The sequence below is a fragment of the Manacus candei genome, unplaced genomic scaffold (genome assembly GCF_025592945.1).
Source record: "Manacus candei isolate 608988 ecotype Guabito, Panama unplaced genomic scaffold, ASM2559294v1 h1tg000015l, whole genome shotgun sequence".
Taxonomy (NCBI): domain Eukaryota; kingdom Metazoa; phylum Chordata; class Aves; order Passeriformes; family Pipridae; genus Manacus; species Manacus candei.
The window spans coordinates 24042005-24063520 of NW_026138063.1; the positions used below are offsets into that span (position 1 = coordinate 24042005).

The 21516-nt window shown below is 45.8% G+C and overlaps 1 protein-coding gene across 5 annotated transcripts; it reads right to left on the reverse strand.

Annotated features, from left to right (window-relative positions):
• Positions 1-1076: 1076 nt before the first annotated feature.
• On the reverse strand, positions 1077-20958 carry SAP130 (Sin3A associated protein 130). 5 transcript variants are annotated; one of them, XM_051781153.1, is made up of 21 exons: positions 20867-20958; positions 20286-20402; positions 19234-19469; positions 18510-18668; positions 17417-17528; positions 15808-15932; positions 14887-15011; positions 14191-14341; positions 13895-13985; positions 13508-13612; positions 12357-12498; positions 11971-12092; positions 9298-9600; positions 8147-8321; positions 6792-6896; positions 5707-6068; positions 4174-4419; positions 3750-3875; positions 2928-3031; positions 2144-2257; positions 1077-1941 (listed from the first exon to the last, which is right to left on the reverse strand). In XM_051781153.1, exons 2-21 carry the CDS (start codon positions 20395-20397, stop codon positions 1783-1785), a joined length of 3174 nt encoding a protein of 1057 aa, XP_051637113.1. In that variant the 5' UTR covers positions 20398-20402; positions 20867-20958; the 3' UTR covers positions 1077-1782. The 5 variants fall into 5 exon arrangements, with proteins under 5 accessions (XP_051637113.1, XP_051637110.1, XP_051637111.1 ...); XM_051781150.1 differs by having other exon boundaries at positions 4174-4422; XM_051781151.1 differs by having other exon boundaries at positions 8147-8324.
• Between the last annotated feature and the right edge of the window lie 558 nt (positions 20959-21516).

Genomic DNA, 21516 nt, shown 5'->3' on the forward strand with positions numbered 1-21516 from the left:
CAGTTTAGGAAAACTAAGGTTGCAAAGAATCAGATAAGAATACCTACGAGAACTAACTAACAGCAAGCTTTTAACTTTTGCGGTCCTTAAAAGAATCCTTTGCTCCCTTCCTCTGTAAATACCTCACACTTTGCTGGTAATGCCTTGGATTTAACCCAAAAGCCCTTTGTCAACATGTGAAACAATTCCCAACCCAACTGAAGTCCACTTAATAATCGTGAGTGACCTTCTTGCAGAGTCCTCAGGAACCTATGGGAGTGTTGGCACTGTGTTTTATTACCCTGACAACATCAAACAAATACTTGACCAGTTATATTCCTGAGGCACAAGAAATGCAAGGTGGGAGCAGCAGTTTGATTCCCACCTTTTCATGTCTTACCTCTCCTTTTAATTCCAACATACACATCCACACACTCCTTGCAGGCTTGTAAAACTGGAAGGGTATTTTGTTTTCTTTCTTCTAGCCAAGGGGAAAAAAAAATAAAAATCAGCAGTTACTGTAAATTTCCTAATACCAAAGTTACAATATCATTATACTAGAATTGTGTCTTACAATGGAAGTGGTTTCATTTGAACAAGTAAAATCAAGCTAATACGAAAGACTGCCATCCAAAGCTGAAATAAATAGGGTTTGCATGTGTTAAGAACATAAGAACAGTGTGAATATGGACATTCTACTTACTTCTTTAGTTAAAAAAAATCAGGAAATTAGAAGAATCAAATACTATTTTTTTAAAATCTAAGTTCTGAAAGAACTCTGTTCTGAATAAAGGCAAGATAACAGCCCTTTAACTGGATTAATGAAACTGAAGCTTCCTGCTCAGTAGACTAAAAATGAACTGATTTGTCAACCTTTCTAAAATATTAAGGTTAAATGCACAAGTGCATGGGGGATAATCCATATTCCATCTTTAGGAGGTGAACTGGGAACTGCTTCACCCCGCCCCTTGCAGCACAGGACACTGGCTGCTTCCCAACGTGCTCTTTATTCTTTCCATAGGCTTCTTCCAAGGCTTTGTTTTCGAGTTTGCAGGTTGAACAGTTTCACTGGTACAAAGGTACACAAACTGCTCACATACAAAAACCTCCAATTCCTTTATTCACGTTTTCAGGATGTATGTGGTACGTACAATTAACATTACACCAGCTACAGGAAGCCCCTCTGTTGCAGGAGGTACTTCAACACAAGTATCCCAGAGCACCAACACAGACACACACACAGACACTACAATATCACTTTGAAATGATTTCCCCCCACTTTTTTTTCCTTTTTTTTTTTTTTTTTTTTTTAACTTGACAGCTAGGACTTCTGAGCTGTCGGAGATTCTTTGTGGCAGATCCCCTAGTGCAGTGGCACTGGTGTAAGAAGGCTGCTTCAGACACTGGAAGGTCAGAAGAACGAGAACTGAATGGGGTAACTGAAAGCGGTGTCATTCCCAATGCTCGGAAGCTTGGCTGCTGTCTGGGTCCATACCTGTATGTCAGCCTCCTGGTGTCCCCTGCAGAACATCCTGTCTTACAGGTGTGTCCATACTTGACACATCAGGAGGGTTAAACAAGTGGGACTGAAAAGACTTTAAAAAGGGATGAGCCTGAGAGAAATCTTTGTTCATTGTGACAAGATCAAGGACAATCTCTTCAGTCACCAGGCTTCACGTGTCCATCTGTTCCCTAAACTCACCCTTTTTATTCAGATGCTCTGCTTAAAAATAAACCCAAACTACAAAAAGGTTCAGCTCCATTCTGTACACGTTCTCCATTTCCAGAGTCATTAATCTGTCTTCAGACCTTCTCCTTTCGCTTTAATTTGGACACTTTCTTGACAGTTCCATTCTTGTTTAGAAGCTTCAAAACACGATCCTTGTGATCCAAGACCTTTAGCATGGAGTCTCGAGCCTCATTGATTTGATCCATCACGAGTTTACACCTCTGCATGTTCCCCTGAAAGGAAACACTCGTCATTAGCAGCAGAATGTCTGGTCTAAGCAATCCCTGTGCCTTTTCTTAATGCCTCCTGTAACTGATGACACAGGAAGGGAACCCACACGATTTTTTTAGACCAGCTTTAGCTTTTATTAATGGCAGTAGGATACTTTGTAATTAAGGGTGAAGCAGTTTGGGGTTGAGAGGCCACAGGACCTACCTGTATCAGTTCATTGATTCGATGCAAGTCGTCATCGGTCGCTGCCTTCTTCTTGGGAATGAGTCCCTCCTGCAGGGCAGTCAGTCTCTCATACACATCGTGCTCCAGGTTTGTCTAAAAGACATCAGTCCTTCATGAGAAGGGTCACTGCCAGGCTGGCAAATGCTCGCCCACATTAACAAAGCTACACAGAGACGGTGATAATCCATTCCCCTCTCAGCTGCTCCTGTTTGTGATTCAGAAGATGGAGCCTCCAACAAAGCATGGCACTATCATTCCTACTCACATCCTATCTACAGGATCTCTCCTTTTCTGAATAAACATGGATCCTAACCACAACGGCTTCCCCTACTTCTCACAATACTATTCCAGGAATGCAGAGGTTTTGGGGAGTTTGGTGCTAAAATGCAGAGCACCTACCTCACCCCCAACCTGAAACAGAAGCATCCAGGAATGTGGATCAGTGCTGCCTCCTCAGATCAGCCGCACCATCCCAAACAGACGCTTCTTCAGACCTGTGCATCAGCAGGAGGGAGTTGCCAGTTTTGATCATCTGTACAAAATACATCAGCTCTTATGTCTGGATCAAAACCAACACTCCAAGTTTCCAAGCCACTTATGCCACATTCCTGAGAAAGGGGAAAGCACATCCCACTCCCTTTGGGCACTACACACCAGCTCCTTTATGGTATCCCAGTGCACTGAGTTTGTAACAACATCCTCCTGTCTCACACAGCTCTGTGTTCCCCTGTGTTGTGGGAAGCTGGAAGCCCCATGTACCTACCAGCTGTAGTAGCTGCGCCGCACAGAGATGGACCTTCCACCCTTGTGCACGACAGGATACACCCTTCTGGTTGGCAATCTCCTGCAGCATGGCCTTCTTCTCTTCTGTCACAGGAAACACAAAGATATAGTACTCAAATTTCAGGAGGTGTCCGGGCCTCTCTTCTGAAACAACATTAACCTAAGTCCTGCTCCCCCTACATCCTAATAAATGACAATAACCAATGTTTTGATTCAGATAGGAAGGTGACTTCCCATCTGCCACGCAGCTGACTGTTGCTCTCACTTACTAACAGGTTATGTGTGTTTCCAGAAAGATTATAACTCATTTTTTCCCATTTAAGGAATGTAGCGCTCAGCATTTTGAACACCCTGCCTTGAACAAGTAAAAGGCCATCTTGTACTACTTCTATTCCCTCAACATATTTACACAGTTCTGAAAAGCCAGTTTGCTTAAAAATTCCAAGATATTAACTAAAAAGTCTGAAAGACAGTATCTGATCTCTATTTTCCTCATATTAGGAAAAAAAAGTCCTCTTAAAAGCCCATTTGTTAGTTGACAAGACTAGTTACACTAAATCTAGAAGATCTGTGATTAAATTAGCAAGTGTTAGGTAGTAAATGACATAACTCAACTGCAGCCTATTGCCACAGTGGTATCTTTTATAAAGTGACATCTTTTATAAGGATCCCTTTCTTGAGCAAGTTTCCACCACTGTTCGTAACTAGGTTCATCAATAACCACACCATTTTTGTTTTACAAAACTATTGCTAATCCTGTGTAGCCTCCTTCCCTTCTTCCCTGCTACATCCCGAGGCTGACCTTTGACCCGGACATCGCTGTATCTCTGGAAGTGGTGGTAAGCAGCTTTCCAAGGGTTGCGGTAATGACGGAGCAGCGTGATAGGCGGCCTGGGACGCACAGGGACGTATCTTACGCCTTCCTCATCTACAAAAGGATCCAGGGAGAACCACATTATCATCAGGGAGTAGTGAAAGCAGCAGATCAGCAGCCACAGGATCTCCAGCAGCAGATCAGCAAGCTCTACCACATACAAAATGTATGTTGAGAAAGGTCATTTTCCCTGAACAGCACTATACAGGAAGTGCTGAGGAACAGATACTTGGATTCCCTATTACTCATATTTAGGAAGCGGAAGCATGACAGAGCACCTTCTCTGAGAAACAAACAGAAGAGAAAATACAGACACCTGAATGAGAAAAAAAGGCATCAGAGGTGACATTACCTATATACTCCTTTGGAGGAGACTTTCGCTTCTCCGCTTTCACCAGCAAACTTTTGGCAGTGGATTTCTCATCATCAGTGCTGTTTGTTTCCATCATGTCCCCTTCCTCTGTGGAGATGACATGCTGCTGCTTACGGGGTTTCTTCCTCGGCGAGGCACCGGGTGGCAAATCGCTTGGAGGCATGGAAAGGTTGTTGGCCAGCAGTGCCAAAGATGGAGACACAGTACTTGTAGTCAAAGGAGGGACTGCTGAGAGGAAGGAAAGAGAAGAACCCAAACCATCAGCAGTGTGAAGGTAACATATTGTTTGAACACTACCTCCAACAGTAGCTCCTGTTTCAGCACATTGTGAGGAGTGTGAAGTGTATGCACAGGCCAGATATTAACCAGCAGCAATTATTAGGACAAACCTATAAGCTGAAGTCTTTAGTGTCTCATATACAAAGGCCTAAAGGATGAGAGCAGAGCCAGTTGTCCCTCAGTTGGTTTATATTTGAGGCTTATGTTAGTTTAAAGCTACAAAAAGGCATCCATGCTAGCATCTGTCTGTGTTGCAAGCAAGTCCCTTTCCTCTTGTGGTAGGAGAGTAGTATGGAATCAAAGCAGGATTGCAGCACTCTCCTTGCAGGAGTCTGCTTGTACTGCCAGGCCCTCAGCACCCATGAGCAGGTCACTGCACCAATCAGCACATCTCTGGAGTTGGGCAGCAGTGAGGCAAGTAGTCTGAGGGGACACTCTCTGATATTTGGAGGGAAAACCTCCATCAGCTGGGACTAAGGCTGCAGCACAAAATTTCTGGGATGGGATCTCTCGACAACTTGGCATACCCACAATTGCCAGGAGGAGACAAAACCACTTTAAAGGGTTTAATGCTGTCTTGCCTGTGCTCCAGAGACATCTACAGCAAGGAGCTGCTTCCTCACAGGATAACACACAGCTTTCAGGAGAGCAATAAAACCAGCAACTAAACCTGATACTCATGAACGTGGGATGCATTCCTACAATGTTGCCACTATATAGTGTCCAACAAGATCTGTAAGGATCTAGATTTTACTCCTCATGCCATCTGATAGCAGCTACTGCCAAGCTGGATAAGTAAGGCAATACTACGAATATTCTGAAAACTTCTAGAGAAAAATATGCACAGGAGGGCCCTGGGAAGTCCTACTTTGGTCACGATTTCTTCACATACAAGAAAGGCCATTGGACCTGAACAGTAGTTTTTGAGAGAACACTGAATTAACTGAGCTGTTCCATAATATATTGGTACCGCTGCTGAGCACATGTGTTTTAGGTAAGGAATGAACAGAGATTCCTAGGAGTTGGATCATTTGAACATGAACAAAGCAGCCACAATAATAAGTGATTTCATGGGAGATTAGGGAGAAGGCAAAGAAGCTTATGAGTAACAAGGCATATGGGAACCCCGATGTTCTGTGCTAACACAGAAGAGATGTCCTTTCATTTTCAGGATGGAAGTGTTGAAATCCTTCTAATTCCTCCAGTGTCTCAACAACAAAAGAAGCCACCTACCAGACACCGGTCTCATGATGTCCATGGGCTCCATTTCTTCTTTGATTTTGATCTCTGGTACCACAGGGCCCAGCACTGCTGACAGGGCACCGCTCATGGTGGATGGAGGGGCTGGTGCTGCCACGATGGTGGTGGAGGTGGGTGGCGCGGCCGGAACAGCCCCTGGAATGGTGGACAGCGCTGCCGCGGGCTGCGAGGTGGGACTGGTTGCCGCGATGATGGTTGGAATGGCAGAGGGGGGCTGCTGGGAGGTTGGGGGCACTGCGATGGTGGGCTGCTCGCTGCCTTGGTTAGACACCGCCTCCATAGACACTGGGACTGGAGTGGCCATGGACACGTGAATTTCAGGCTTTGGCTTGCCACTGTAACACAGAAAAAAGCAAAACGAAGTGAAGTGAACTGTATCTTAGTCATGAACATCCAGCACAAAGTGAACAAGCCAAACTATAGTCAGACTATCCAGTTTTTCCTGCACCCACCAGGCTCAGTAAAGTGTTTCACAACAGAAGGCTTCATCTCAGTTACATTTCCTCCTCCGCTCCCTTTTTAATCTTTTGTATTTATTAATTAGAGATACTACTTTTTTTCCACTCACTGTGAGAAGCAAATCTCATGACTAATTCCAGGTAACTTCAAAACACTTGTAAAAGGATCAAAACAGTTTCACAATGCAGCCAAGAGGAACTTTTACCCAAAGTTGTACTGGCCCCATCCTCTGCAGGAGCTCCCACCATCCTTAACAGTTATAAAACAATTAATTTTAAAGTCAGTGAATTCAACTGAAGCAGGGCAGAAGCTGCATTTACCTTTTGCCAGCATTAATTTCTAAGCACTACAGAATAAAAGTTTTGAGGCCTCTCCTCTTACAACGGTAGAGGGGTTTTGTTTGTTTCTGTGAAAGCTCATCACCACAGCTTTTAAAGGCCATTACCTCAGCTTCACAGCATTAATTCAAATTTGTTCAAACAAATTCAAAATAGTTTGCTTCCCAAAAGAAAAAAAAGCTCCCCAACAGCCAAAGAACACAACTCAAACAAATATAACGAAACTATCACGACGCAGTTGGCTGTTTCCTCAAGTCTTACCCAGCAGGCCTCGGGGATCCAGATGTGCTTCGCATGGTGTTCTCCACACGTGTGCTGGCCACTTCAGGTGGCTGAGGGGGAATTAGGCTTTTCCGGACGGCCAGCCTGTAAGAGACAGATGGATCCATCATTCCCACCCCTCTGGTGTGGAGATAAATACCCCTGAGAGCAAAGGAATCAGCTCTCTCTTACACAGAACAGGATGGGAGTTACCGCTGTATCACTGCTCTCTTCAGTATAACCAATTTGCTACACAAAGGGTCTCATTTTATTTTTCAAATTAAGTATTATATTTTAAGATAAAAGATTAGTCGCTCTGGCCTAGTCTCACTCCAATTTAGGGCTTCTCCAAGAACAGCAGCTTTGCTTTTATCCTGCCAGTCAGAGCACCTTGCTGGGACTGCCAGGCTCCAGCAGTGGACCAAGGGGTCTGGCCATGCCGCTGTCCGGCACTGCTGCTTCCAGACTGAGCAAATCATCTGGAGCTGAACAGTCCTCAGACAGGCACCTGCTCCCTTTAGCTGGACTAGACTGTGTCAGAGCCTGACTCCAGGACCTCAAGCCCCAAGTATGGATGTTAGGCAGCACAGGGCTGATCAAAGTATTTTAGAGCCTATTCAGTCTCCTATGGGACCAGAAGTCAAATTGTTGTCTAAAATAATCAACCTCTCAAATGGAAATGTTCTTCAGTGATCTACCTCTGCTTCTTTAATTTCTCTTATAGTTTTACAGCCTCCAGCTTCTCTGCCTTAAAAAGGGTTTCCACCTCAATAAAAAAATATGCAATTTTAGTCTCATAGGACACACCAGTTCCAAACGTTTTCCGTTGTTAGTTGGGACGAAACGCATTGTTAATTCTAAAGCTGTCTCTTGCCTCTTTATTCAGGCATTTAAAAATAGACAGGCAACATAAAATATTTTAAGAGTTTAAGTTACTCCCTCCCTTTTTCCTAATCAGATTTCACAGTAGGGTACTAATCCTATCCTTTCCACTCATCCACATATTCTTCCAAGAAAAGCACTGAAGACAAAGCACGGAATTCTAATTTTAGTAGATTATGAACTCTTTCTTTTATTACACTAAGCAACAAAGCCTCAAATCCACTTTCCCTCAAAAGGTCACTTTCGAAAGCTAGGAGACAAACTGTCCTTCCCATTTTATTACTGACAGTGTAGAAAACTGTATCCTGCCCAGGGGGAGGAAAAGAAGTGTTTCACAGATCAGCAGGTTACTCACAAGCACTGCTGACTGAACAGTATGCTAGAATTTTTCTTATCTCCACTGAAATGATTCCATTTGGCCGGGCTGGATTGCACAGAGGTGTCATTCCCACGTCACCTTCAATTGTACTCACCCATCAGTGGCTGGTTTCTTGCGAAGGATGCTTGGGCGCGGGGAGGAGCCCTGGGCTGGAGCACTGGCACTGGCACTCTGGCTATGGGTTTGCACAACTGTAGTTGCTGCAGTAGCCGTGTTGAATGTGTTGCTAATAGGATTGGCTACAATGGTGGCTCCATCTGCCAAGACTACTGCTGGGAAGGATGGACATGGACACAGCACAGAGGAGAACAGAGACAGAGAGGAGAAAGCAGCCTTTACTCAAGGAAATGTGATGACAAAGCAGGTGTTTGCAGAGCATATGTTGTCCATGCTCCCTGAGTCCCTCAGTCTCTAACTGCAGTGCTTTCAGACTGTTTTGTAAGCAATATCTTTGCCACAAGCAATCTGATCACTGAACCTTCTGCAGGGAAGATGGAAACTACCTCCTGCCTAACAACTGCTGCTAGGGAAATAATCTTTTCCAGGAGACATGGAAAATGCAGAAATCACTAGGGAGATCACCAATACAACTGGGTCAACAGAATAATACTCCTAGGAGAGCCTACATGGCAACACATGCCACTTGCAAGTAAGCTCCATAAGCTGTGTTCGAGTTCTGATCTCCTGCCAGAGCCTGTTTTCCAGCTAAGGGATGCAAAGTGTGTGGACAGCTGGGAAGTCACCACACAGTCTGCCAGCTGTGCAACAGCATATTCCCTTGGCTGCCATATCCCATTCCTTCAGTAAGTTGTCGGGGCTTCATCAGACCAATTATTCTTAATGAAAGATGGTTTCTCTCACAGCCCAAGATCAGGTTACCAACCACAGAAAATACCTGGCTGTATTCTGATTGTTCCTGGGATCTACTGCACAGCTGGAACAGTTTAGAGAACATTGCTCACTTGGAAGTTACTTATCCCACAGGGCCTTACTGAAGGGATTTGTTTAAGTTCAGGCACGACCAGTGTTTTCCACTGAAGTAACCCATCCAAGGCTACCCACACGCTCCACCCGGTGAGCTTTAAAAATAAATCAATTCAGAAATATTTGTGGGGAGAAGACACGCATGAACGTATTCAGTGTCCACCCCTGGAGCACAGGGACTGTAACAGGATCATCAGTCACAGCCAAAACGTGTAGGGCAGCAGCTCAGCTGCTCCTCCTCGACTTGTGTGGTGCTCTTACCCGAGGTCTTGGTGTCGCCCTGTGGCTGCTGGGCCCCGATGGGTGCTGGCTGCAGCCCCTGCGCGCCCATGGGAGCGGCGGGGTGGAGTCCCTGTGTCCCGATCGGCGCTGGCTGGATGCCCTGGGCGCTGATGGGAGCTGGTTGGATGCCCTGGGCGCTGATGGGAGCCGGCTGGATGCCCTGGATGTGCCGGGCGTGGGACGCATCGACTGTCATCAGCTGCATGGGGTTGAGGTGAACAGTGGAGGCCACTCCAACGCCGGTCTGGGCTGTGATGGCCGAGTTGGGCGCCTGGGCTGAAACTGGGAGCAGCAACACAGGCACCTCGTCACACCTACCCAGCAGGTCACCTCAGTTTCCTCTGCCACCTGTCACTCAAATACTAACTTTCAAAGACTGTTTTTTGCTTTGAGAAATAAATTTGCCACCCTGCTTGTTGCTCTAGTAAATTTGAGAGCAGAGAGACCAGATTGTCTGCCAGAAGAATTAAACATCACTGGTGATTTTCATTCTGTTTTTTTTTATTTCAAATTGCAACAAGAGAGAAAAGATCAAGCTTAATTCTGCTTTTAGTTAGATTCAAACTGCAGTCTCAGAAAGCTGTGCTTAGTTTTGCTCACTATCTTATTTTACAATACTTTCAAGTACCAACGCTTGGCATTTTCTCTGCTTAAAAAAAATAAATAAAAAAATGAGAAGCCTAAGTAATTTCTTATTCTCTGAAGCTAACTCAATGCTGAAGTTGAGTACAACCTCATCTGGCTCAGAACAGGGCTCACAGTTACAGGCTGGATTCCTCAGCTCAAGTAAACACAAAATATTTTAGTGGCAGGGTAATGTTCCCAATGAAACACCTGCTCTAAGAAGTTCAATTAATTTGAATAAATTCACAGCTCTAAACAACGATGATTCCATCCTTCCAGATCCACTATACAGCATATTACAGTTCTCCCAGGTAGCACTTAACAACACTGCTGGACTATCTGAACTCCCTGGGTCTCCAGATTTCCAGTCTCTATAGAGCTGCACCAGGATTTCTGCAGCCACACACAGAACGCAAGGGTGAGCTTGCCAACAATGGCCTTGCTTGTTAACAATGCAGAAAAAGCTGGTTTTGTCATTGACACAGAATTTCCATCAAGTTCTTGTGCTGACAAGACATTCTAAAAACAGCTGTCAAAAACCTGAAATCTGCACCAGGTCCCTGAAAATGTCCCTGTATTAAGCATGGCATTTAATTCTGAGTGGAACACCTTACATGAAACACTGTTGTTGCAAAACTTTCTATCCAACAAAATCCTTTTGGGATACTATGTAAAACACAACCAGCATTTGGAAAGCCAAAGGCAACATTCTTCCTCCAAATTCTGCATTAAACTCTCCTTATCTCAGTGAGTCTCTTCTGTACTTTTACCTAAGCCCTCACCTGGCTGTGCTCCTGGCATGTCCCTCCTCATACCTTGTATCCTCTGCTTTCAGTTGTCACCACCAGCTGCAATAATTAATACCTTCCACGGATGCTTCAAGTCAATTTAACAAGCAAAATGTCTCTGTTGATGATCTCCTGATGAAGAACCTACATCTGCTTTTCTAAATATTAGCATTAGCCTACAATCAGCTGTGCTCACTGTGGAAACTGGAACTCCTGACCGTGTGCAATCATGTTCTGTCAGGGAAGGTTTAGACTGGATATTAGGAAAAAAAATATTCACAGAAAGGCTTGTCCAGCCCTGGCACAGGCTGCCCAGGAAAGTGGTGGAGTCCCCATCCCTGGAGGGATTTAAAAGACATGTGGATGTGGCACTTGGGGACATGGGTTAGTGGTGGGCTTGGCAGTGCTGGGTAAATGGTCAGACTTGATGATCTTTAAAGGTCTTTCCCAACCTAAACAACTCCATGATTCTATACTTTCCCATTCAACAAATGGGCTTTGCCACCTCCAAGTCCTTCTCAATTCCCTCTATACTGCTCATAGGTAACATGCTGCCAGCAGACACAGATATTCCATGAAAATCCAAATCATGCATGTTCCTACAGTCTGGATAATAGAAATTATCACATTAGAGAGAGACCTAAACCACTCAGTACGGTAAAAATGCTCCAGATTTTGTCACAGAATGACATACGTTTGGGTTGACTACATGGGCTCACACTATGCATCATTTTTTGAGTGCAAATTACTGCAACAGTTCAAATACATTAATTGCTCCATTCTTCTAAACACAACACTAACACAAGTGTGCAGTGCAGCTCATTTTTTCCCTTTTTGGTTCAGGTTTCTCTCTCAAACTGTACATTCATGTGAAAAGATATTAAAAGTGCTTGTCAGAACACCAGGGAATGAAAATGCATTGAAGAGCTGGCTTGGTTTGGAGGAGTTGAACTGTTTTGATTTGTAGAATCAAAAACTTTTACTTACAGAGATGCAAACTCCAGGATATCGAATGTTAAACTCCTAAGAAAACTGTTATTAACTGGATTTAGCTCTGAAGTAGTTCAATACCACTTTGCCCATGAGTTTTCCCCTTAGCCAGCAAGTCACCAGAGACTTTTTGTGACCAATTGTCACAGAATCAACCATAGAAGCCTTTTAGCTCCTTCTACCACTAAAGCTCATATATAAGCTAAAAGCTCAACAAAGCATCTGAGTCTGCTTGCCCCAAGTTGCTTACCTGGATACTGGCGGATGGTGGACACGGAGCTGGTGATGGGGGTGTAGGTGTGTGCAGTCAGAGGGTAGGCAGAGGGGGGGTATGTAGGTAAGAAATACTGGAACTGGACAGGTACCGACTGCCTACAGGCATCAAAGAGAGCAAGTGTTACACACACGAGTTCAACAGTGCACCTTCAACCCCTTCAACCCACTCCCTGCATTTTGCAATCTCATCTGTCATAAGCTGTCAAGTATCTCAACTATCATGACTGATTCAGAACTACCAAATCCCCCCCTCAGGTTTTTAAAACATTATTTCCAGCATATCAGAGCCCAGAAGAGCCGCAGGGCACTCAAACCCTACTCACACACACACTTTCACTGACAGAGCTGTTCTCTCCCCACCTGTTGTCATTTCTGGTTTCCATTGCTACTGGGTTTGGAGATGCCCGGTGGCTGGACAGAGGTATGAGGTTACTCCTCTCTGCTGTGTAATCAGACTGGATCCGGGGAGAAGTGTGAGTGATCTGCTGGGGAACCACTTTAGCTGCATAAAGACAAACAAGTAATCAATTAATCGTCAAAGGAGAAGTTGGTAAACACTGCAAAGGCAATATTAATTATCCTGTAAAAATAACCAGTACTAATCCCTTCCCTCTCAACCCAAAACAACCCACCCCCTCTCCAGATGATCTCCTATCCACAGTGATAAGTTTCCTCAATAGGCTGAAGGAAAAGGAGAACAAAGCAATTCTCATCAATTTATACCAGAAAAGATGGATATTCTAAATATATATACAAATTATACTTCCTAACAAAGTCATTTCACTGCTCAAATGAAGTTAATTTTCTTTAGGATCAGCCCAATCCTTTCTGCTGTCAAGAACTGAGTTATCCAACAGAGATCAAGGTAGACAAGTATACGTGGAGAGAGGCCATGAAAAGAAAAACACTGATGTACAGAGATACAACATTCCCCCCAGGGAAGTTTAGGATCAGAAAAGATATTACAAGAATCCAAAGGAACAAGGTGATCAGGGGAAAACAGTGACGAACAAAAGGAAACTTATGCAGTTCTGTAGGAAACATCTCAGGCAGATTCCAAAATCCAGGCAAATGAAGTTCTCACCTTCACACCTTAGTATTTTACCTCTAAATGAACACACTAATCAAACTCAACTAGGCTACACCTAACACCTCAAGAAGCACTTGAGGAAGTAACTTACAAAATCAACTATGAAAGCCATATTCTATCACCAAGCAGTTACAACTTTCACTATATCTATCCAGTGCAGGCTCAAAATGCCAAAAGGCCCAAGTTTGTCTAAGAATTCAACAGAGGAAGTAAGTGAGCCATTTTATTACATACTTCTCCTAGAACATCTACTTCTTGCTGGTATTAAAAGAATTAAAACAGCAGACCAGTTAATCGGTTTCTCCCAGGTTGAACTGATTTTCTTCCCCTCCTTAATTGCTAACACTCACAAACACTGCCAGCATAAACAGAAAAATGGAAGCATCAGGTACGCACTCCTCTAAAAACTGAAATCACTCACCAACTGGGATGTTTGAGGTCGTGACAGCTGTAGCATGGGAAGAATGCGAGGGCATTGTCATGGTAACAATGGTGCTTGTAGGCGCTTGGGTGTGAGATACAGAACCTGAAGGAAAAAAAAAACTTAGTAAGAGATCTCTCTTTGGAGCCCTATCATGCCAGTGATGATCCAAATAAAGAGTGCAAAACCCCCAAAACCAGACAACCTCCCCAAAGAACCCAGTAATTTCTCTCCTGAAGCCTGCACACACATTTCCAAATGCAGTCTTTACCATGAAGAAAGAATTGCTCAAAAATTATCAGGTTCCACATTCAAAGAGGAAAGCCAACAGAAAACCACAAAACCTACAGCCCACAATGCTCCCACAACAGCATTATGAACACTCACCAGCTGTGGTTGCTGAAGCAATGGTATTTGTTGCCAAAATAGGTGCCACAGTTGCTGCTGCCACTGGAGTACCAGTACTGAAAATGGTTTTCTAGGAAAAGAAAAGAAAACCTTACAGTTAAAAGACTACTACATTTAAAATCTACACCTAGTATGGAATTATGTTGCACTGACTGTAAATAACACGAATTTCTAACCTCATCCTAACTCTCTTCCCCAATTTAATCTTAGCCCTCAAGCTATAAACAAAAGAGACATCTGAAGCAGCAAGAGGGTATTTCCTTCTCGCCGTTTACCTGAGCCATGGTGTGGAGCTGTGGCTTCTGAGTGCCTATGGCGGGGTGGGAGGGCAGCGTGATGCGCGTGGCCGTGTCCCGGGGCTGCGCGGGCCGCTGGATGCTGATGGCTGCAGAGGGCGGGTGCTGCTGGATGGACAGCGTGGGGCGACTGCAGGGAAACAAATCATCAAGAAAAAATGAGAGATAAAACACAGGGACACACATCAGGCCTCGGTCTCCTCCCTGGGAGAGCAACGCTGCTGTCAAGCGCACGGCAAAACAAGGTAAGTAATTTGATCTACGCTGTTCTGTCCTCAGCTGCCCAACCAGGAGGGCAGCCTTATCATAACTCTTATCAGTTCATAAAGGGGATTTTATGTCAGGGATGCTTTTCAACATGCACGTGTCACTTTTCACTGTGTCTTCATAAAAAATACAGGCCAAATTAGCCACAAGTTCCTATAAAAGAAACTCTGCTGTCCAGGGAGCAGGACTTCAAAACTGATTCACTAAGTTCTTTCCTTCTCACAACACAGAACAACACCTCATGTTTATATTTACTTTTAGTCAAAGAAATGAAAGCGTTTGCACTGTGCAAGCATTACTGTTTTGATATTACATCACCCCACATCTAGAGGATTATCAGCTCTGGATGATTAACAAGCATTTCCCCTTGCTGCAGCCTCTGTCAAGGCAGGGCACTGTAGGTTTTACCTGAGGGTTGACTCTGTAGCATGTGCTGTTGTTGTGGTTATAACAGGGGACTGAGCTCTCGTGGCAGAGACAGTTGCCACCACTGCAGGAGGAATAGTGCTTGAAGTTGTCACAGGAGGACGAGACTATAAAAAAAAAAAGAGTCAGAGAGAACATTCAGAAAGGAAATTCTGCTGTTTACAGAATAACTAGGAATTATTTGGTTAAAACTGGCTTTCCTATACCTTTGTCACTATGTTTTGGCATTCTGAGAAATGTACAGTCTTTCTGAATTGATCTGCAACCTCCTAAGCTTATCTGTCCTGGTTTTTAACACATGTATGTCATAAGAGTCAGTAACCAACAAAGTTAACAAGAACAGACCTCTTAAAGGTCTTCAGGAAAAACCCCAAAGGTCAGTTCCCCTCAGAATGAAAAGAAATCCCGATCCAAGCATACACAGGAAGTCAAAAATGATTACATCCTAACTGAGAGCACAAAGTGAAGATGTTTAACCCTCTATTCTAACACTAAACACTAGCATTACTCTAGGGAGATAATAGCTACAATCTTCTCCTTATAAACATATATAAGCTGAGATATACAAAAGCATATTAAAATGAGATTTTTTAAATTCTACATCAATTCATACATCGAAGAGTAAATGAACACCAACACACTGTACCAGATTTTTCAAACTTTAAAACTTCAGCATGTCTGAAATAAATTGTCTTCCCAGTTTCTAAGCACTTTGGAGACAAATAAAAATGCAATTTCTAGCACCAAGTCCATGAAGGAAAGAAAGAAAATAGACCTGGAAGAGAGCTGAGAGTAGCCTCAGCCCAGAAAATAGGCAATTAGAGGTTATACACTACAGGTGCATGCTAGGAAGAGTTTAGAGCTGGCAGTCAACGATGTGCAGAGCTGCCTGCTGCTACCTGCCTGGATTGGCTGGTGAATGATGTGCTGAACTGCTGGCTGAGCTGTGGCTGCATTTGGCAACTGGGAAGCTGGTCTCAGGACTGTAGTTACTTTGGAACTGGACATCACTGCAGCAGCTGCTGCACCTGGGGAACAAATCAAACGTGTTAAAATCCCGTGCACCCAATGGCTCCGTCACGACTGCAGACACTGGCTGGTATTTCAGTCCTAATGCATTCCACATCAGCTCAGGGGATGTTGGTTTAAAAATAAGGTTCACACCACCATGTGGGAAGGGTAGATATTATTTTAAATTAATTGGCTTCAGTGGTACTTCTTATTCCCCTACAATATTGCAAATAGTATTGCAAATCCAAGGTCTCTTATTCCAAGCTATGGAAGTCAGTAGAAATAATTCAGCTTGATTACTGGGCTAATGTGTAAATAAGTCACCTGGTATCAGCAATGATCTCAATGCACCTGATGAAGTTCAGAAGACAAAAACACATGCAATAGAAGAAAACCAAAACAAGAAGTCCCCACACAAAACAAGCAGCCACACCTCCCCCCCCCAAAAAAAACCCCCAAACTCCACACCAATTAAACCTGCAATTGATTAATTTGTCTACTGTTAGATGACTCCTGATCATTAAAAAAACCACTGTAGAAGGCAAACAGCCTTGCAATCAGTTGGTGGACTAGACTTCTCTATATGTCCCTAATTGAAATTACTACCTCAAAAGTTAATATTTAAGCCAAGAGAAAAAGAGCAGGAAAAAAAAAGAAAATGTGCACTAAGTGAGAGTCCAAGTGTGGCAACTATCCCCCAAGAATGAAGTGAACAACACTATTTTGGCTACAAATAAAGCTGCACGGTCCTTCCATGTGCTCTAGTTAAAGGAGATAAAGTCTTTGTTCATGTCAATTTATTTTTCTTGAGTGACCAAATAACACTGAATATAAAAGGAAACAGAAATAACAAATGGTACTTGGAATTCAGATGAGTTTAAAGTTGAACTATAAACCTAACCCATAAGATTTTGAAAGTAAAGCTGCAGTCAGAAATCAGATAGGCTGTATTGAGCACAGGGCTGCTTTAAGGGGCTGATCTCCTTACAAGTTGTAGCAAGCAAAATCCTGGGAGACAAGAGCCTATAGTTATCACAAGCATTTAACTCATGGCTAAATGCAAATGCATACAATATGATGTGTTAGCATGCACAAAAATGCATGAATGGTCCTGTGACAGGGGGGTACGAGAATGTGCTTCACAACTGCCCAGCTGCCCTGCCATAGGTGAGCAATGTTTGCCACCAAGAACGTACACGACATTTAGCAGGGCAGGGCAGTCTCTACCAGGGGATATTTTTTCCTGAAAGTGGTGATTGTTTTAACAGCACAGAACCAGATTAACAGCTGTGCTGGGATCTGGCAGCATTTTAAACACTGTCACACAGTCCTGCCCTAAATGGCTGAAGGCAACATAATTCCTAAGAGGCCAGCAGTCACTTATTCATACTAGCAGTTCTAATAGCTGATGAATTAGCTGCATTAGCATCCAGGAGGATTTCAGAGGTGAGGGCCAGAGGCACCAGCTGAGAGGCTGTGAACAGAAAGCAGGGATCTTTACCTCGGGGCAGGTGAGAAGCTCCAATGTGCAACGGAGGCCCAGGAGCGCTGCTCCTGATGATGGACATCTGCACGTTGGTGGCCATGATATGATGCAAGTTACTGGGATGTCCCTACAGAGTTCAAGAGCAAAACAACAGTCAGCTGTGTTGACAGAATTAATGGCCACAGCATTACCATATCTAAGCCTCAAAGACAGAAGAGAGATTTTGGAGAAATACTTGGCATACCAAGGTTGCATACATTACACATTGAGAAAGAGGCAGGTGTTTGTACAGGATAAAGTTACAGAGCCTGCTGACACTGGAAGATATAAATACTTAACTGTTTCACTGATGTTTTTATGGTTGGTACTTGGTGACAGTCACCCAGCAGTCACCCTAACCACCACAGAGATGGCTCTTCTGCTACTGGTGACAGTAAGGCAGTTTCATACCACCCCTCCAATAAAGTTGAGAGAACTGTAGGAACCTGGCAAATGCTGCAACAAACTAATTCTATTTTCTTATAATTCTAGGCTTCCTAGGGATATTAACAAAGATAAAGCCACTGAAATTGCTTCATGTTCTTACCCAGACTAACTCAAATTCAACTAAAGGCATTTTACATCAAAACCCTGAGGCTTCAGGGGTTTAGCGATCAGTGTTCTGACAAACCAGTTTCAAATAAGAGCACACTTCAAACTCATGAACTGTTTACTAGTCTCTTCTGATCTGCTCCCAGTTGAGCTGAAGAACACTGCAGTGATAAATTCCAGCAGTTTCTCTACAGTAGAAATTCTCCAAGTGACACTGACACAGCAGGAGCTTTTAAGGAAAGACTCAGCTTTTGGGCAAGGCTCTGCCATCACAGCCTGGCTGTGCTACCTCAGTTGGATGATTACAACAAAGCAGCAGCTTTGTAAAGGGCTGGTGACAACTGAGGCTGAGGTTTAATGCTCCAAGCAGGACTGATCCAACAATCAGTGTCACTAAACAGGGAAACCTGCTTTCTTTACCTTCCCTCCTGCTGCAAAAAGCCCAAGTCAGTACCAGTATTAGTATTGATCTGACCGTGCAGTGAGATGGAAGAGAAGAGCCACCAAAGAAACAGACCTGTTGCCCACTGATTGTTGCCACAGGAATTGTTGGAGCCTGTGGTATGTTGCTTTCCATGGTCACAGTCACCTGCCCAGGGACCTTGGTGGGAGCTGAGAGAGTAGACGGTGGAGCGGGAGCGATGGGCCGGCTGGGCATGGTGGGCTTCAAGGGAGGCTACAGGAAATGGGAAGACAGAAACATTGGCAACTTCAAATGAAAGCTCTGTGTTGAAGCAGAAATCATTTTGGGGGTGGGGGTCAAAGCCTGGAGAGAGAATTTATGCAAGTATGGATAAATATTTGGACAGGAAAGATACTGAACATTTAGTTATTCCAAACAAGGAAAGGGACAAAGAAAGTACTTTTCTACTGGAAATATGCAGCTGCTAGTATACAGCATGAGTCACCAGTGGAATCTGTCAGGGCTATGGTATTGCCCTACAGACACTGGGTATTAATAGTTGATTTGATATCTTGCAGAGAAAAGAGAAGACTTCAGAAACTGATTGAAATCACTGTTCTCTTAATAGAGAAACAAAATACACCCCCCTAAAAAATAACACTGAGATACCAACAAGTGTATCATGTGGGCCAGCCAAACCCACACAGCACTGCAGAGTTAGCAGAGGCAAGCAAGGAAAGTTTCAGAAACAAAAGCACAGAAGGCTTTGGTGTAATTTATTTTTTCTCAGCACTAACTCATAATACAGATTGGATTTTGTCCTCCTTTGAATCCTTACCTTCATAAGTCCATCTGAAAAGGAAAGTGGCACAGCTGGAGTCAAATGTGCTGGTGGTGCTGTCACTGTCACAGGGGCACCAGACTGGACAGGGTGGTGCTGTGTCAGCATCTGGACCTGTGGATATGGCCGAACAACCACCGGCTCCTGCTTCTCCTCCCGAGGCTGGATGGAGCCCCCAGGGCCCATGTGCTCCCTGGGAGCAACTTCTGAGTCACGACTGGATTCATCACTCGCTAGTGAAAACAAAGAAAAAGGTAAAAACTTTTAACAAGTTCACCTTGGTCACCCACTAGGTCAGAGATGACATGTCAGAAATGTCTAAATTACAGAAACTCACCCTTACAATGAAACCTATTCCAGTGAGGAAAACCCTGGGAACTCTGGCACGGATTCTGCCTGTTCCCCTCAGAACTGATGGGCCTGGCAATGCTGGGCAACACAGGGTCAACTCTGAGAAGTCCATTTAAACACCTTCTTTAAACAAAGATTGACTAACTTTGCTTTCAAGTGAAAAATATTTAATTATCTAAGTAACGGCTATTAAGTCCCACATCAAATAGTTAGCATGAAAAACTCTTCATTTAATGCCATATATATTGGAATAACAAGCTACAAAACAAGTATAAACTCTGCTGAAAACAAAGCTGCTCTCCCCTTAGCCACCTCTGGTGGCCTGCTGAAAACCTGTCACTGTGGCAGGGACAGAGGAGCTGGAATCAGAGTTCCGACCCCATTTCCAGCTACATGAGATGTTCCCATGTACACTCATCACTTATTCTAAGAACACACAGTGGACAAGACAAGGTGTAGCCGAGCAAAGACACCTGGCATCAAAGGCTCAACCCTGCCCGAACGACGATTTCCAGAGTCGGCAGCTAAACTGGTTCTCACGCTGTTCTCCCCACGCGTGACCGCGGCAGTTTTCGGGCCGGCCGCCACCACCCACGGGGCCGCCCCGCTCCTCCCGCCCGAGGGGAAAAAGGGAAGGGGACGCCAGGATTGCTCCCTGCCCCTGGAGCCGAGAGCTGCGGGGCCCAGATCGCGCTTACCTGTGGCGGCTGGGGCGATGATCCCGGCGGAGCCGCTGGTGGGGATGGGCGGCGGCGCTGGTCCCAGGGCGGCGGGCGGCGCGCCCGAGCGGGGGAACTGCTGGGAGCTCATGTCACCTGCGGGAAACGTGGCCGTTACGGCGGGACACGCACGGCCCGGCCCCGCCACCACGGCCCCGCCGCCTCCCCAGGCGCGGCCCCGCCCGCCCCGGCGCGCCCGCGCGGGCGGGGTCGCGCGGCGCCGGGCCAATGGCGGCGGGGCGGCGCTGGCCAATGAGCGCCCGCCGTCCCCGCCCCGCCCCGCCGCCGTGAGGGGCCGCAGGGCCCGGATGTGCCCAGCAACGCGACGGCCCCGCCGCCCCAGCCCGGCCCGGCAGCGCTCTGCCCTGCTGCAGTCCCTTCCCGCCTCCCGCCCCGCGCGGCCTCACTCCGCCCCTCTCCGCTCCACTCGCCCCGCAGCGCTTCCGCCAGCTGCAGGCTCACTCCCCTCCCCAACGCCGCCGCGCACTGAAGCGGCGGCCGCCGCCCCCCCTTGAAGCCCTTCTCCGGAGCTGCTCGCGACACCCGCAGCGGAGCGGTACCTGTGCCCAGGGCACTGCCGTGCGCCGGTCGCCCCGCGGCACCGCCGCCGCTGCCGAGCTCCGAAGGCCGCTTCCGCCGCCGCAGCTGCCTGCGCCCGATTGGCCCGGGTCGGCCCCGCCCACCACAAGTTTACGCTCCTCATTGGCTGCCGCGTCCGCCCCGAGGGTCGCCGGGAAGTGTAGTCCGCGCTCACGTTCTGGCGGGCACAGATCTCGCGAGGCGCGGGAGGGGCGGTGCCGCGCCCGGGCGCGCTATTGGCCACAAGGCGCGAGGTTTCCGAGGAAACGCGGGGTGGGCGGGGCCGGGTGCTGACCCCGCCCCCGGCCCCGCCCCGCTCCCGGCTCCCCGCGTCCCGCGTCCCGCACCCCGGCCTTGCCGGCTGGACAGGCCCTGGCCCTGTCTGCGGGCGACAGTTTTGCTGCTGAGCTCAGGGCGAGGAGACTTGGTAAATAAACCGATGGCATCAATGAATTCCTGACCCCAACAGCCCTGCTGTGCCTGGCATAGCTGTTTGCTACGCACTGGGGCAAAGAGGAAAAAATAAATAAATAAACCCAAAACCCACAAACCTTGGTAATCACATCACAACCCAGAGACACCAGCAGTGCAGGTTTGGTTACACACAGCTCAGAACACCACTATTTTTCAT

Bases quoted from the DNA above. Each gene is read 5' to 3' on its own strand.
- SAP130 (XM_051781149.1), bottom strand. From the start codon at position 20,397: ATGAGCTCCCAGCAGTTCCCCCGCTCGGGCGCGCCGCCCGCCGCCCTG. The intron at 15,933-17,416 runs GTAAAGATCCCT...TTTGTTCCCCAG, and splicing joins AGCTTCTCACCTGCCCCGAG to GTGCAGCAGCTGCTGCAGTG. The intron at 12,093-12,356 runs GTGGGGAGAGAA...TGATGCCTGTAG, and splicing joins GAAACCAGAAATGACAACAG to GCAGTCGGTACCTGTCCAGT.